Genomic DNA, 15,562 nt, shown 5'->3' with positions numbered 1-15,562 from the left:
CATTGATACAATATTTAGGAATTAAGGAAGCCCAGAGAACTTGCCTGTCGAACTTGACTTGGACAGATAATTTTTATTTGGCCCAACCCAACTACTTGTTGAATCGTGTTTGGATTGGGAATCTCAGGCCCATTTATCATGCGCAGTCCATTTATAGCCCTACGTGGGCCTTGTGTATTTATTGTTTATGATGGGCTCAATTAATATTCACACTCATGGAATTTAATTTACACGTGTAATGCATTGGGAGCTAGTGCTGGATAGCTAAGAAACTTCCTAAAGTATAAAGTTCGGATTCTTTTGCTCAATATAAAAGCAAAAGAAATCGAGGTGCCAACGATTACAGAGAACTAAAGAAACTGAGAGAGTGGTCAATTAGGACTTAGGACTCTTCGCGCGCAGCGGTCAGCCCCACCAAACATAATTCTCTTTCATATCTTCGGTCACTCAGATCTCTCTCTCTCTCTCTCTCTCGACCAATCTCTGATTTTTTTTGCAATCTTCAAGACTCGATTGCATGGTACTTCAATTGCAGATCTGCAACTCGACTAAATTCTAGGAGCCCTGCAATTGCGCAGTGGCTCGAATCATCTGTTTTTCTGGACAAGAAGATGACATAGTAGAAATTTAGGGTTTTGGTTCTGATAATTTCAAGCTTTGTGATTTTCTTCTTTGTGGTAGTGGTGCACTGTAAATCATGTTGTCGAATCATTTTCAGAATGGCATCGAGACAGCGAAGCTCGTATGGTCTCGACTGCCAAACTCGGAAGAATCTGAATCAGATGAGATAGAATTATCGAGGAAGAACGATGGGAACATGGTGGAGAGTCTCGATTATGAGGTCATCGAGAATTACTCATATTGGGAAGAACAGGTTGAGTTTCTAGGTTTTCTGTGAGTTTTTTGTTGGATATTTTCTGAATTTTAGTCTCTCTCCTGATTTCTAGTTTGATTGTTATGATCTGACAGGCGCAAAGAGGAAAATTGTACGTTGGATATTATGTGATGGTGAAATGGGTTTTTGCTCTACTTATCGGTATTGGTAAGTAGATTGTAGATAGATTGCCTCTCTTGTTTTGGATTCAATTTCTTAATCTTCCTCTAATTTCAGCTAGATCAGTAAACAGGGGTGAATGATTTAAGAGCAAGATTACCCATTTTAGGGTTGTCCATACCCTTGTTAGCAGTTCGGAAACGAAAAAAATTTGATTTGTGAAAAATTCGAATTCTATTCGATTTTGGATTGCAAAAATCCGGTCTGAAATTTGGCCAAAAATTCGATAAATGGAAAATATTCAGCATATGCTTCATAGGTGTATTATCCGTTTCATTTCAAAAATTCAAAAACAAAAAATTCAGCCATATGATAGTGATGGTGATATTGACGACATTGAGGTTATTGTTCCATTGATGTTTAAAAAGAAGACCAAAGTCAAGGGACAAATCATCAATTTGGAAAATTAAGGTGTAATCTCAAATAAATGTCAAGGGTCATGTCATTTTTTTTTAGAGCTACTATTGCCATACCAATTCCTATATAAATCACCAAAAAATTACACACAGTTGGTGTGGTGTTAGTAAAAATTGTTGTGGCAATAACAACTCTCTCTTTTTAATATAAATAAAAAGGACATTTGTTATGTAAAAATGTGGATTCCTCCAAAATTTTGAAGCATGGCCACTTCAAAGTCGACTTGTTTTACACGTCACAACTTATAAGTTTACACTTTGCAACATACAACAAGTTATAGTAGCATTTTTTTTTCCACCGAGTTTTATAAAAATTCATATAATTCATAAAAGTTGTAAAATTCGTAAAAACAGCATTTTATTCTTTTCAAACTTAAAATCCATGAATTATTCAGAATAGTTCAATAATCCGGAGAATAATACTTTCATTGAAAAAAAAAAAAATTCGTTGAAATTTTCAAGAATTAAATGGGAGATTGCTAACAAGGGTCCATACCTTAGATTATAAAGGAGTATTAAATAAATGTAAATGAGTGTATATCATTAAAAAATAGGAATCTATGAGAATATTTAGGATTATCTAATTAGGAAATAATAATTAATTAGGTATTTAGAATCTTCCTGATTAAGTTTTCTTTCTATATTTTTCTATATTTTGGGTTGATCTAAATCTCTATATAGGGCTTATAGTATTGAATATTGATCAACCAATTAAATAGAAATTAATTATGGTTCTGTACGTTATGGTGATTAAGGAAACTGATACATGTTATACATCAACACCTTACTAGATGGACAAAGTCCTTTAGTAAATACAGCAACAACTTAATTGACACTTGCAACGTAGAGCACATGTAGATAACCACTAACAAACGGATAAATTGATGTGCATGGTCTGAGCATGTAGAATGAGACTATTAGCAAGATAGCTCACACGAACAAGAGAAAAAAGTGATATACCAAGATCAAGAGAAGATATAATATGCAAGTGATTTTGGTGATTGGTGTCATCCAATGACATGCATTAAACTTCGCCACAAGAGCAAGAAATTGTATGCTTTTGGAGGACCATGATGGTCAAGTGGTTCCTAGAAAGATGCAAGCACCAGATGTATGGCAATTGCTGTTTAGGTAGCTGGCCCTATTCAAATTAGCATAGGAGGTGAGAATATAATCACTTTTTGCTCAAAATTGTGGACCTCATGTTGTGTGGATATGGAGTATGGTGGGTCAAAGTCTGACATGGGTATGGGAGTGTTAGATTTGGCGAACTCCAAAAATAGGATTTGTGGACTTACTTGATATCATATTCAATATAATTCTTAACAAAATAAGCATGTTTTATATAAGAATAAGGATGATTGTAGATCATATGATGTGATATCTATCTTATTATACCTATTACTTGATATCATTTTCAAAATAATTCTTAACAAAATAAGCATGTTTTATATAAGAATAAGGATAATTGTTGATCATGTGATGTGATATCTATCTTATTATACCTATGGAATACTAATACATGTATTAATGTTACAGTTTTCAATAAAGAAAAGAATCAACGAGAAAAAAGATAGGGGTTCAACTCAGAAGAAATTATACATGCTAACTAATAACTTGAAATAAAGGCAGGAAAAAAAGAAATGGATGCGTCACATGAGAGTCCATGGAATGCTTGAATCCAACATGGGTACTTCACCCTTTTAGAAGAGTTCAAATACCAAAGCCCAAATGACCTTTCAAATAGCGAGTACGCTTGTCAACAAAAGGATGAGTGGATATATATTTGTATATGAATGGACATATTTGATTGAAGAAAGTATTAGATGTTAGGATGAGTACATTGTGAAATATTGGAGAGCACCCATAGGTCTTCTATGAGGTGTAATGCCAGGTGATGGTTACAATGTAGTATCTGATGAGTTTCTAACATCTGTGCTTGTTGCAAGAGGTTCAATGCGTACCACATTTGGGGAAAATAAGATCTTGAGAAGAAAGTTTCTTCCATTCCCAGAAAATAGTTCCAAGGCCCTAAGATTTTTCATATCAGATGGTTTCTAAGACATTTATTGAAGGTAAATAGTAAGGTAATATTATCACCTATAACGAGGATGTTGTTGACATAAAGTAGCAGAATGAATGTATCAAGTGAATTTGACATAGGTGAATTGAGTCAAATGCAATAAAATCCCAATTCAAAGAGATATTAGCTGAAGAGAGCGAACTAGGCCCTAGAAGCCTGTTTAAGACCATAAATAGCTTTATGGAGTCACAGAGACAATAAAGAAAGCTAGGATCTATGAAGCGAGGCTGTTGACACATAAACCTCCTCTTGTGGATAAACATGGTGAAGTGCTTTCTTCAGATTGAGCTGATGGTTTTTCCATTGATGAGGGACTTCACGTGAGAGAAACTGAATGTTTTCTCAAAAACAAGGTCTTGTTGTTGGATGAAGCCGTTAACAATTAAACAAGCATTGTGACCGCTAGATTCATGGGTTTAACTTTTGACTTTAATGACACACGACTTTCATATTTAGTGTAGATGGTGCCAATGAAGAGTATCTCTCTTTCAAATTATTTTACTGAAGCGGGAGGCATGCATTTTAGCTGTCAAACATTCAAACTCTGCTAGATATTTCTTTCGTTCTATAATGATAGAGAACTTCTTACTGATTGTATGGTTATTAAACCTTGCTTCTTTGTAAATTCTAGCTAGTAGTTGAATCATATTTCAGTCTGTCTTTCGTTTACTTGCAGGAACGGGGTTAGCTGCCGTTTTTATCAATCTTGCTGTTGAGAACTTTGCTGGATGGAAGTTTGAAGCGACTTTTTCTATAATACAAAAATCATACTTGGCGGGATTTTTGGTGTACATATTAATTAACTTGGCTTTGGTATTTTCTTCTGTATTTATCATCACACAATTTGCACCAGCAGCAGCAGGATCTGGTATTCCTGAAATTAAGGGTTATTTGAACGGTAAGCTGTACTTCTTGATCAAACCTTCTTAAGTACTCCTGAATTTTGAAAGAATTGTGATAGTCACATAAATGTGCAGGAATTGATACTCCTGGTATCCTTCTTTTCAGAACCTTGATTGGAAAGGTTTGTTTTCCTTTCTTTTTGGGACATTGTATTTTATTGAGATTCGTACCATGTTGCCATTTTAAAATCTATTCTTCCTTTTCTCCTTTTGCTAACAGATATTTGGAAGCATTGGTTCAGTTGGAGGTGGACTTGCCCTAGGCAAAGAAGGTCCTCTTGTTCACACTGGTGCTTGTATTGCTTCTCTGCTTGGACAAGTGAGCATATCCTGCTTAGAAAGTTCTCTCTATTCTGAAACTGTATAGGGATTTTAGAGGGTTTCTTGTCACGTGTTTTTCATTTGAACAATGAGACATCTATGATGATGGCATCTAATTTTAGATAACTATGTCGCTAGATGCAGGGTTCAAAGTCTCATTCTGTTTTGAATGTTTCAGCTGAAAAACTTTATGATGTTTGATATATTTGAATGAAATATTGCAAAATTTGCATTTTTCATAGTGATTCAAATTTCAAAATGTTCTGTGAAACATATCAAATCATATCCATTCATACAGAAGAAATCTTTTACTAAAGTTCGAATATTTTGGAACATTTGGAATGTTTCAAATGTAATATTCAATATTAAATTAACGATTATTATTATATTTTATTTATTTATTTTAACTTATGAGGTTCATTTAATCAAATAAAAAATATATTTTTGAATGTAATGTTTCAAGTTGCCTATGTTTGGTTCAACTCATTTCTAATATATATCGAGGTGAAAATGTTATTTTTTATTCTAATTTTCATTTTACACATTAAAAAGCAGTGTTCTACCCTTATTTTTTAATAAATACTATAATTTAATGATTTAAGTGAATGTTTTGAAGCATTCAAAATTCTCTAGAATAATTCTATTATTGGAAAAACCGAACAATGAAACAGTACAAGATTTTAAACCTTGGCTTGATGTACCAACAAGTCAAGTAATTTTTTTTAATGACTGGTGTAGCGAATGTTTACTGAAGAATGTAGTAATCCCTGTAAATTTTCTTTTATAGTGTATACAATACTCTAATATTTTATACTATGGCGGATACATATGCTAGTTTCTCTTGGTATCCTCACGTAATGGTCTGCGTTTCTCTAATAAGAGCCATCACTAAAGAATACAAATTGCATACTTTATCCAACATTTGTGCTTCATATATGATATATCTTGTCTTAAAAGGAAGCTACACATTTGCCCTTTATCTTCTTGTACAAGATACTAGTTGTTTATTAACATACTCGTTAAATTGTTTGTTTCGTCCATTTTTTTGGTGCTGATATTTTTTTTTTCCTCTTAGTTGAATTGAACTTCTGATCAATAATCCATGCTTGCTTTCATGCTGACAACACTGTATTGTTAAATCGCATCTTTTTCTGTAGTTTGTTCCTACAATCTTACATTTAACATGCTACCAAAAATTCAGGGTGGATCTACAAAATATCACCTAAGCTCAAGGTGGCTACAAGTTTTTAAGAGTGATCGTGATCGTCGTGATCTTGTGAGTTAACTTTTTCTGGAAATGTTATGATAGTTACCGAAGCTTCTACTTATGTTATATATATCAGAAGATACTGTGTTTTGGATTGCTTTTTCTTTTGCCAATTCCTTGGCAACCAGATTGTTTCATGCTTGTTACATCTGGTTGAAGTTAGAACTTAGAAATGGTGGTTCTCAAGCTGTAGGGAATTCACCATTGGTTTGACTCAACTCACCACGCAAATTAGACCTAATCTAGACTCATATACTATTGCAACATGAGAAAGGTCATGGAAAGTGTGTATGTGAAAATAGAAGCAATTGGAACTTGCATTACTATGCAAAACACTAAATGGGGAAGTATTTTTATACAATTTCTGAAGTTTTCATTATCATAATAACTGTGTTAATTGTTATGTTTGTAATTGTCAGTGACACTACCATCCCATACATCCTAAAACTATACTTTGATGATGACCATTGATTTTGGCCAAAGTGCTTTGGAATATAAGTTCCATTTGGAGGTAAGCTTTATGACGTGTTGTGGACAAAGTTGCAACATGTCACCATGAAGGGTAGCTCTTCACTTGGAGCATAATCTCCAAAAATTGTGGGGTTGGTGCCACTTGTATCACAAAGATGGTCTGAGGGAAGGAGGGTATACCCTTACTGATATGTCGGGTAAAAAAATTCTGACAGGTGATTGTACAAATCCATGTCCTAATATTGAAACTAAGTCAGATTGATATGTTGTTATGTATAGCACAGAGATGGCCTTATCAGCTAAGTTTCTTGTGATTTGAGGCACTGAGTAAATTAATGGCTTTGATACGTTTCTTGAGAAATGGGGGTTTCATTGTGTTAGGAAACAGATGGCATTGATTTTTATTGATGTTTTATGTTTACCTTCAAGAGTTTCATTTACATCTCGGTACCTCTACCAATATTTTCCTGAGCCACTCTGCTTATCTTCAAGTAGAGGTAACAACAATAAACTCTTATTCCATGAAGGAATGGAGTATCATGAACAAAATACTTCCTTATTTCTCAGCTAGAAATGTCCCAACAATACTAAAATACTTCCTTATTTCTCAGCTAGAAATGTCCCAACAATACCTTTTCTAGTTTTTGATAAGTTGAGGAGAAATTGTTTCTGAATCATGTTATGGTCATTTGATTGGTGTTTAATGTCTTGAAAAGGTAACCTGTGGATGTGCAGCTGGAGTTGCTGCTGCTTTTAGAGCTCCAGTTGGTGGTGTTTTATTTGCACTTGAAGAGGTTACATCTTGGTAAGAAAGTTTTATTGTATGTTTCAGCTATAATAGTTCATAGTTGTATGTGTGTGACTACCGACTTAAGTACCTAACAGATCAAATACAATTTCTTTCTTAAAATTTGACGGTGTGGTTTCAGGTGGAGAAGTCAACTTATGTGGCGTGTCTTTTTCACATCTGCTATCGTGGCTGTTGTGGTGCGAACTGCAATGGGCTGGTGTAAGACTGGAAAATGCGGACATTTTGGCTCTGGTGGATTTATAATCTGGGATATATCGGGGTTGGAATCTAAACATTATCTTATGTTACTTTATATGCATATATTTGTGTTGTGTCCATTTTAACTAGTACTGTTTTCTTATTAGTGGTCAAGAGGACTACTCGTTTGAGGAGTTATTGCCAATGGCAATTATTGGGGTTATTGGAGGTCTTCTTGGTAGGGATTTCATGGCCTGATCTTTTCATACTTAGTCTAAATATTTGTGTTCACATCCTTCATTTTTCAGAGTTCTTTTTCTTTTCTTAATCGGTTCCTAACTGGTTCCTGCAGGAGCGTTGTTCAATCAACTTACATTCCATATTACATATTGGCGTCGAAATTATTTACATAAAAGGGGGAATAGGGTGAAGGTAAGCTACAGATCTTTACTTCTGAAAATTTCTTACAGGAAATACGCATGGCTCCTTTGGAGTTAAAAATAGAAGTAGAACAAATTGATGTGAAAGCCATAAGTCTGAATAAAAAATTTCCCTTTGTCACAGATTATTGAAGCGTGCTTTATCTCCCTGATAACCTCAGTTATTTCTTTTGGGTTACCACTTCTAAGGAAATGCAGTCAATGCCCTGAATCAAACTCTAATCCTGATATAGAATGCCCTCGTCCACCGGGAATGTATGGAAATTATGTAAATGTAAGCTTCCATCTTGGAATTTTATCTCTCATTTTGGGGTTTCTCACAGCTAAGTTCACATTTTAGTTTGTACTTCTTTCTGTCTGGTATGTTATTGCATGTATCTGCAAAAACTTGTATATATCCTTGTTCATTCAAAAACTAAATAATATACATTTTCTGATATTTGTTTTACATGTATAGAGAAAAATGAGCATGAAAAGATAAGTGGGATTTAGATAAAAAAGAACCTTACGCTGATTTATATTGCTATATGCTTGCCTTGTGTTTGTGTGCTTGTAACGTACATCCATGACCATGACAGAGATTGGAGCCTATTACAGGAATTTTCTACTGGAATGCTACTCTTGCTCTGCAATCCTGCTCTCTCTTGCTTCTGGTCTTAAAATAGTTCAATTTCTAGTTTTTCATGATTTTTCCAATTTCAACGTAGATTACTTCCTAGCACTTCTGGTAACTAGAGATTGGAGAATGACCTATAGGTAGAGTCAGCATGATCATGTGCTAACCACTGGTGGATCATTGACTACCCATTGATTCCTAAAAATATACAAGAGGAAAAAGATTGAATTGACAACTCCTTTTAATAGATCAGGATCTCTCAGGTTATTTTATCTTGTTTCAACAGAGTGGCGTGTCCTTTTATTTGGTGAACCTTCATTACTGTATGACCTAGGAGGACTCAAGTTGAAGTTGGAATTTGACCGGAGACAGAAGAATACATGATATTGTAAGAAACTTCCTCTATGGGTTGAAAGTGTGCCATGCAATTTTAGTATGGACATTCATTAAGTTCAAGGGTAGGACATATCCCAAAGTGTTATTTTCTGTTTTTGGATTCTATTATCGATGAAGATGGAGAGATTGGTGAGAGTGTTTCCCATAAAATTAATATTGCATGGTTGAAGTGTAGATGTGCTTCCGGAATGTTTTGTGGCCTATGCGTTATAATTAAACTGAAGGGAAAGTATTTCAAGACAACACTAAGACAGAATATGCTATATGGAGCTGAGTGTTGAGAAACTAGGAAGCATGATGTTTGTAGAATGAGACTAGCATTAGTAGCATATATGAAGATGCTGAGGGGGATGAGTGGGAAGGCTAGCAAAGAGAGAAAACAGAAACTATTAATTCAGGAAATCTTCAAATATGCACAATGGGAGATCAAAAAATGAAAAAAAAAAAAAAAAGAAGCTAGGAAAATACCATCGGTTTGAGCATGTGCCTCAAAGACTAATGGTAACAACGATGATAAAGGAGGGTTTGGTGCAAGTTGAGAGTTCTTAAAGGATGAGAGGAAGACAGAAAATGAAGTGGATTGAGGTAGTAACAAATGATCGAAAAAACAGCCATTTCTTGACAGAAGACATAGCTCTAGCTAAGTTAAAAGGAACTCGTGTTGCTGACCCCAAGATATTTAGGACTTGGATAAGGCGTAGATGACAATGATCTATTTTGTGCTTTTAATAGTCAGATATTATTAACTTCTTTGGGGCTTCATCTCAAGTTAATATACATCATTTGTAATTGATATTATTGCATTCTCAATTTCTCATATTCTGCAATTGACGGAATCTAACCATGTGAAATTTTTAGTGTTTCACTCCATAGTTTAGTTACAGATCACTTACTACAGGAAACTGTCATGATAATTTTTACCTAATCTGTATGTCATAGTTCATTGTGATGCATTTTGGTTCTTATTTATTTTTATGAGATCTGCTGTTTACAGTTCTAAAGACAAGGAGTGGTATTTTCACATTTTCATGTCATGGACATTGACTGAATCTAACCATGTGAAATTAAAAGTTCTTCATATTTTAGCTTACAGATTGTTTACTATGTAAAACTGTTGTGATAATTGTCACCTAATCTATTTATCACGTAGTTCATGGTGATGCTTTTGGTTCTTATTTATTGCTATACAATGTGCAGTTCTACTGTTCTAAGAGCAATGAATACAATGATCTGGCAACTATTTTCTTCAACACTCAGGTTCTCATGAAATTTCTTGCATCCTTTACTTCTCATTTCCTTTTGTTACATTATTGCTGTGTCTTGCTATTTCCTTGATGGATTAAATGTCATTTCTGCAGGATGATGCCATACGAAATTTATTTAGCGCAAACACATTTCATGAGTATAGTGCTCAGAGCCTTCTAACCTTTTTGGTATTGCAATTCCTCACTTTGTTCTTGTTTGTTTCTTGTTGGGAAATCTATATCGGTCTCATCAAAATTATTTAATTGATTGCCCCTCTTAGCCATAAGTTACACCTTAGTCATATTTTGGCCATGATGTATTCAATTCAAGTCACAATTGTGAAGTCTTGGAGGATCAAACTTGCTATAATACCAAGCAGATGCAGGACAAAGCAATATATAAAATAAAAGTGCATTAATGCAACAAATGAAAGAATCTTTGGGTTCATCAATGTCACGCTAATCACGAAGCATCACTCCTAATATAAGCGTAGAATTGCAACATGCACTGACACCCAATCCCTAAAAAATTATTTCTTCAATGAATAAGATTACCTGGTTTCTAAAATTAAAAATCCTATTCCATCACCCTGTAAATAAAAGCATGCATAAAATACTTCCTTTTTCCTAATATAAAATAGCTTAGATTCAGGGTATGGATTTACAAGTTGCTTTTATTTCTTCAAGTCAGATTTGTTCTGCAGCATTTATTATAATAATCTATTTTGAAAACCTGCCATTTGGTGAATTTGGTTTCTCTTTAAACAAATGGAGATACTATTTAAGTTCCTCGTCAGGCTTATACATGTCCTTGTTAAAATATATTCTTTCATTGGACTATGTTTCTTATTAACATTTCCATGTGTCTAAAAGACTGCTTAATTACTTTATTGGTGCTGTTAAGACCAAAGGCCACCAGTGTCATAGGTCAGACTTTCCCAAACAATAGATTAGGACTAGATGATCGTACATTCATAGTTTTATACTACAATGAAATTTCAATCTAGAATTTCTAATCAATAGCCAACCCCAAATAGTTGGGATATGAATCTTCATGTCCATTGTTAGATGATTTAACCTTTGTATTACTTCTTTCTTGCACAATTGATCCCTCTTTTAATGTTTTTATGTTTCCAGGTTATGTTTTACACTTTGGCAGTTGTGACATTTGGAATGGCTGTTCCAGCTGGTCAATTTGTGCCTGGAATAATGATAGGATCAACCTATGGGCGACTTGTTGGCATGTTTGTGGTTAACTTTTACAAGAAGCTCAACATTGACGAGGGAACGTAAGTGCCTAATTTCTTCTCATTCCGCTGAACAATTTGTGATATATAGTGCTTTGATGTCCTAGTTCCTTAAGTTTTCAGACACACCCCATGGAACCTTGTTCTGTTTATGCTGATATAGGTTTTGGATCAGTGAATTTTAAATGTCTTTTCATGGTTCTGGAGTTTCTACAAATTGGTTTGTTTCCAATTTGCTAATTTGGATATGTGGGAAGGTGGGTACATCTTTAATATTTAGCAGGAGATACTGTCTCCTATCTGAGTTCTCAATTTCTGATGGTGTTAGCTATGATTTCCATAAATAAATAAATTCCTGAAAAAGGTTATCCAGTTTATTTCTGGTGCATTATGGACCATGTTGCCTTCATTTATTACATGGAACGTGCTAACTGTTGCAGTTGCTTGTTTCAACCACACCAGCTTAGGATCTGGACCATTTCTTTTTTCTTTTGTGCCATGTTTGCTTTATGACTATACCAGTTCTTGCATTAAGAGATGTACTGTTTTCCTTTGTTATTATTTTACGTTCTTTTTCTTGAAGTTTTTTCACTCACAAAGTGCTTTTATTCATTTAACTTTTGTGTTATATATAGAGGGATATTTTCTCAATATAGATCATTTGACAACTCATTAAGACCCAAGTGTTTAGAGATTAGGGTTTTGCTCTGAAGATGAACTTCCACCTTACAATCTTTACCCGTAGTGAGAGAGCTTGTGTCATCTTAAAACATGAACTTTCTATCTGCTAATTGCATGGTTAAAATTGCATCAAATTTACTGTATAATCTATAAGTTTTGAGAAGGTTTCTGTTACCAACTTCTTTTGGCTCAATCTAAAAGATGCATTTTTAATGTGTTGAAATATTCCTGTTGTGGAACTGGAAATGAATTGGTCGCTTAGATGTCTTTCTGAATAACTTGAAAGTATCTTTCATTTTCATTTAGATTGTTTTGAATGTTAATATCAATCAAGGATCCTATTTTGAAATGCAATTCATAATTTTCAAGTTTCAATTGGTACTATAGTATCCTCTAATTCATTGGCTGATACTTTAGGCTTGAGTCCAATTGTTATTTCCTCTTTTCTCTTCCATGATACTCTCTCCATACTGAAAAAAATATCAGGAAATATATTGTACATTAGACCTTGTAGTTCTCAAACTACTTCACCTCAAACATTGATGGTATTTTCAGGTATGCTCTACTTGGTGCGGCTTCCTTTCTTGGAGGTTCAATGCGGATGACAGTGTCACTTTGTGTCATTATGGTTGAGATCACAAATAATTTGAAACTCCTACCTCTTATTATGCTTGTTCTTCTTATATCAAAGGTGTGCCCTTCAATGCCAAAGCTTAGTGTGCATTACTACTAGATACAAAATAAACCAAAAAAATCACTTTGTTTCGATAACAGGCTGTTGGTGATGCTTTCAACGAAGGTTTGTATGAAGTACAGGCCCGCTTGAGGGGCATTCCATTACTTGAGTCAAGGCCTAAATACCACATGCGAAAAATTACAGCTAAGGAGGCCTGCAGGAATCAAAAGGTTGTTACTTTTTAGAAAATGCTTTTTAACTCCTTTGGTTTAATTCTTACACGTGCCAGTTCTCAACTTACAATATGCTTGACTATCTTACCTGTCGAAGGTTGTCAACTTTCCTCGTGTTGTTAAAGTTGCTGATGTAGTTTCTATTTTGCGGAGCAACAAACACAATGGCTTCCCTGTGAGTTCGATATTCTCTCTCTGGTCTTATCTAAACGTTCCTCCAATTTCGAAGTTATATTTAATGTTGTTGTCTTGGGTCCAGGTTGTAGATCATGCACGGGATGGAGAGATGCTTGTTATTGGTCTCATACTTCGTAGGTAAATCTCTCTGACTCTGTTCACTTGCCGTATATTTGAAGCAGAATAATTAATTATGTTCTGGTTTAGAATTTTTGTTGGAAAATTAAGAATAATTATTGTTTCTTGATGCAGTCACTTGTTGGTACTTCTGCATTCTAAGATAGATTTTCAGCATAGCCCAATGCCCTCTGATTTAATTGGAGGATCCATACAAAACAGGTAAATGGAGGCTCAATATTTCATTTAGTCTTCCCATTCAGTCGTTTAGACAAAAAATTAACAGAATGACTGAATATACAGGCACAACTTCAGTGAATTTGTGAAACCTGTCTCTAGTAAAGGAATATCCATAGAAGACATTCATCTAAGTCAAGATGACTTGGAAATGTACATAGATCTTGCCCCGTTTATGAACCCCTCCCCATACATTGTCCCGGAAGATATGTCTTTGACAAAGGTTTGCATTATCATTTCTAGCCTTACAAGGAAATGCTCTCTATTCTTTGGTTTTTTGCGTGTGCAGCCATGTATCATACAATTCTATCCGTAACAACCAACAATGCACATCTTACCTATGTATGTTACAGGTTTACAATCTGTTTCGTCAACTAGGATTACGTCATATATTTGTTGTCCCTCGTCCTTCTCGTGTTATTGGTCTGATTACCAGAAAGGATCTGCTAAGAGAGGTACTTAGGCTGAATTTGCTCCATTTATGTTTGTCCACTTTGGGCGGATGCAAATATATAATGTTACTTGTTGGAATTGCAGGAAAAAGAAGATTCTACGGTAGAGCTTCAATCGACTAGTGTAAGGTCTTGAAACTATACCTGTGTTATATCTCTATCTTATGTGATGATACTTAATGGTAACTATAGGAAATACTCAATATTGATTATTGCAATCAAATGTTACGTATTTCTTATATTCTGTTTCTGGTCAAAATTTATTAAAAGATATGAGGCAAGCTGTGATTGGAAACCTTGTTCTGAGTTAATCTGAAGAGGGAAGAGAGTATTTGTTCTGTTACACTCTGGCTCATATTGTTGTATGTAGAATTTGGTTGAATTCGTATCCCATTTGAGGTAGCCAGATACTTAAATAAGGCTGATGTGATCGATCATCTATCTTTCCTTTTATCCTAATTGGTCCAAAAGAATTTTTTTTTTCTTCCAAAACAGCTTTCTGATTCTATAATTTTCATTTTGGCAGAGCTCCTCAGTGTGATAAAATAAAGGTTATTGGGAGGAACACAGATGTGGGGCACCCTCTTCTCGATGATCTTCTTGAGCAAGAGACTTGACATTATGCTGGTGTGATCCTCGGAAACTATTTTGTTTATTCTGTGTCCTCTGGCCCGATTTTTTCAAAGTTCATATAAAGTTTCTGGGTTTTAGCAGTCATTATACGTAAGTTGCTCCCCATTAGTAGCAGTCTTTATAATTTCATGCAATTAGGAAATACAAATGGATAAAATAGCAGAAGGAATGGGGAGGGATAGTTATACAAGAAAGGAAGGCCAAGTGTACAAATAATGCTTCTGTTGCCACATCAGTGCCTGGAGAAAGGGAGAGAGAGAGAGAGAACAGTTTTTCCTAATTGATCAGATCTTGTACATTTGATGTGTAGATAATATTATTTGGGCTCCCCTTTGCATGGGAAACTAATTATAGCTCCCAAAGAGGAAATTGGGAGAATGGATTATTTAGTTATTCTTCTGAAATTTGATCTGAACCCTTTGAAATTTACAGATTTTCCAAAGGAGGGGGTAGGAAACATGACTGTTTTTTGCCATGCGGTGAGTGATTATTGGTTGACATATGCCATGTGGACAAGAGATGGAGTTGTGTCCTGCCAACTCAGATGTAAAAGGGTACTGTTGTAGATTGCTGCGCCTGGGGGCACAAAACCCCTTCCCTCATGACCACGAATCACTAAATTAACTGTTTAGAGAAATTCTAAGGGGAATACTGAAAATGACTAGTTGTAATATCTAGTCATTTCATTATGGATGGTCATTTTGGATTGTAAAGGGGTATGTATTCCAACCGTACTATTCATTAATATTTTAATATTTTTTAATCGAGATGGAGATGACTAGTGTGTTATTGAAATCCAAAATGACTTTAAAATAGTTGTTGGGGGATTGGAGAGTCCAAACTTGCTAATTAAAATGGATAGTGAAAATTCTCCTTTCCATTTTTGAGAGAGATGGATGGTGCATTGGAGA

General features: G+C 34.7%; 1 protein-coding gene across 3 annotated transcripts; it reads left to right on the top strand.

The window, feature by feature from the left end:
- Positions 1-335: 335 nt before the first annotated feature.
- On the top strand, positions 336-15,055 carry LOC147402300 (chloride channel protein CLC-d-like). 3 transcript variants are annotated; one of them, XM_086443908.1, is made up of 24 exons: positions 336-520; positions 719-874; positions 970-1,042; positions 4,230-4,451; positions 4,531-4,577; positions 4,676-4,774; positions 5,978-6,052; positions 7,231-7,319; positions 7,444-7,584; positions 7,670-7,740; positions 7,855-7,934; positions 8,067-8,216; positions 10,152-10,211; positions 10,313-10,387; positions 11,336-11,487; positions 12,682-12,817; positions 12,901-13,032; positions 13,133-13,210; positions 13,295-13,350; positions 13,465-13,551; positions 13,633-13,789; positions 13,920-14,021; positions 14,104-14,147; positions 14,545-15,055. In XM_086443908.1, the coding sequence occupies exons 1-24, from the start codon at positions 518-520 to the stop codon at positions 14,633-14,635; spliced, it is 2,376 nt and encodes a 791-aa protein (XP_086300034.1). In that variant the 5' UTR covers positions 336-517; the 3' UTR covers positions 14,636-15,055. The 3 variants fall into 3 exon arrangements, with proteins under 3 accessions (XP_086300034.1, XP_086300035.1, XP_086300032.1); XM_086443909.1 differs by having other exon boundaries at positions 336-874; positions 14,104-14,142; XM_086443906.1 differs by having other exon boundaries at positions 336-874.
- Positions 15,056-15,562: the final 507 nt, after the last annotated feature.

Source organism: Akebia trifoliata, chromosome 5 (assembly GCF_017979445.1).
Source record: "Akebia trifoliata isolate Shusen 1 chromosome 5, ASM1797944v1, whole genome shotgun sequence".
Lineage (NCBI taxonomy): Eukaryota > Viridiplantae > Streptophyta > Magnoliopsida > Ranunculales > Lardizabalaceae > Akebia > Akebia trifoliata.
This window is presented reverse-complemented; position numbering and strand designations above follow the sequence as displayed.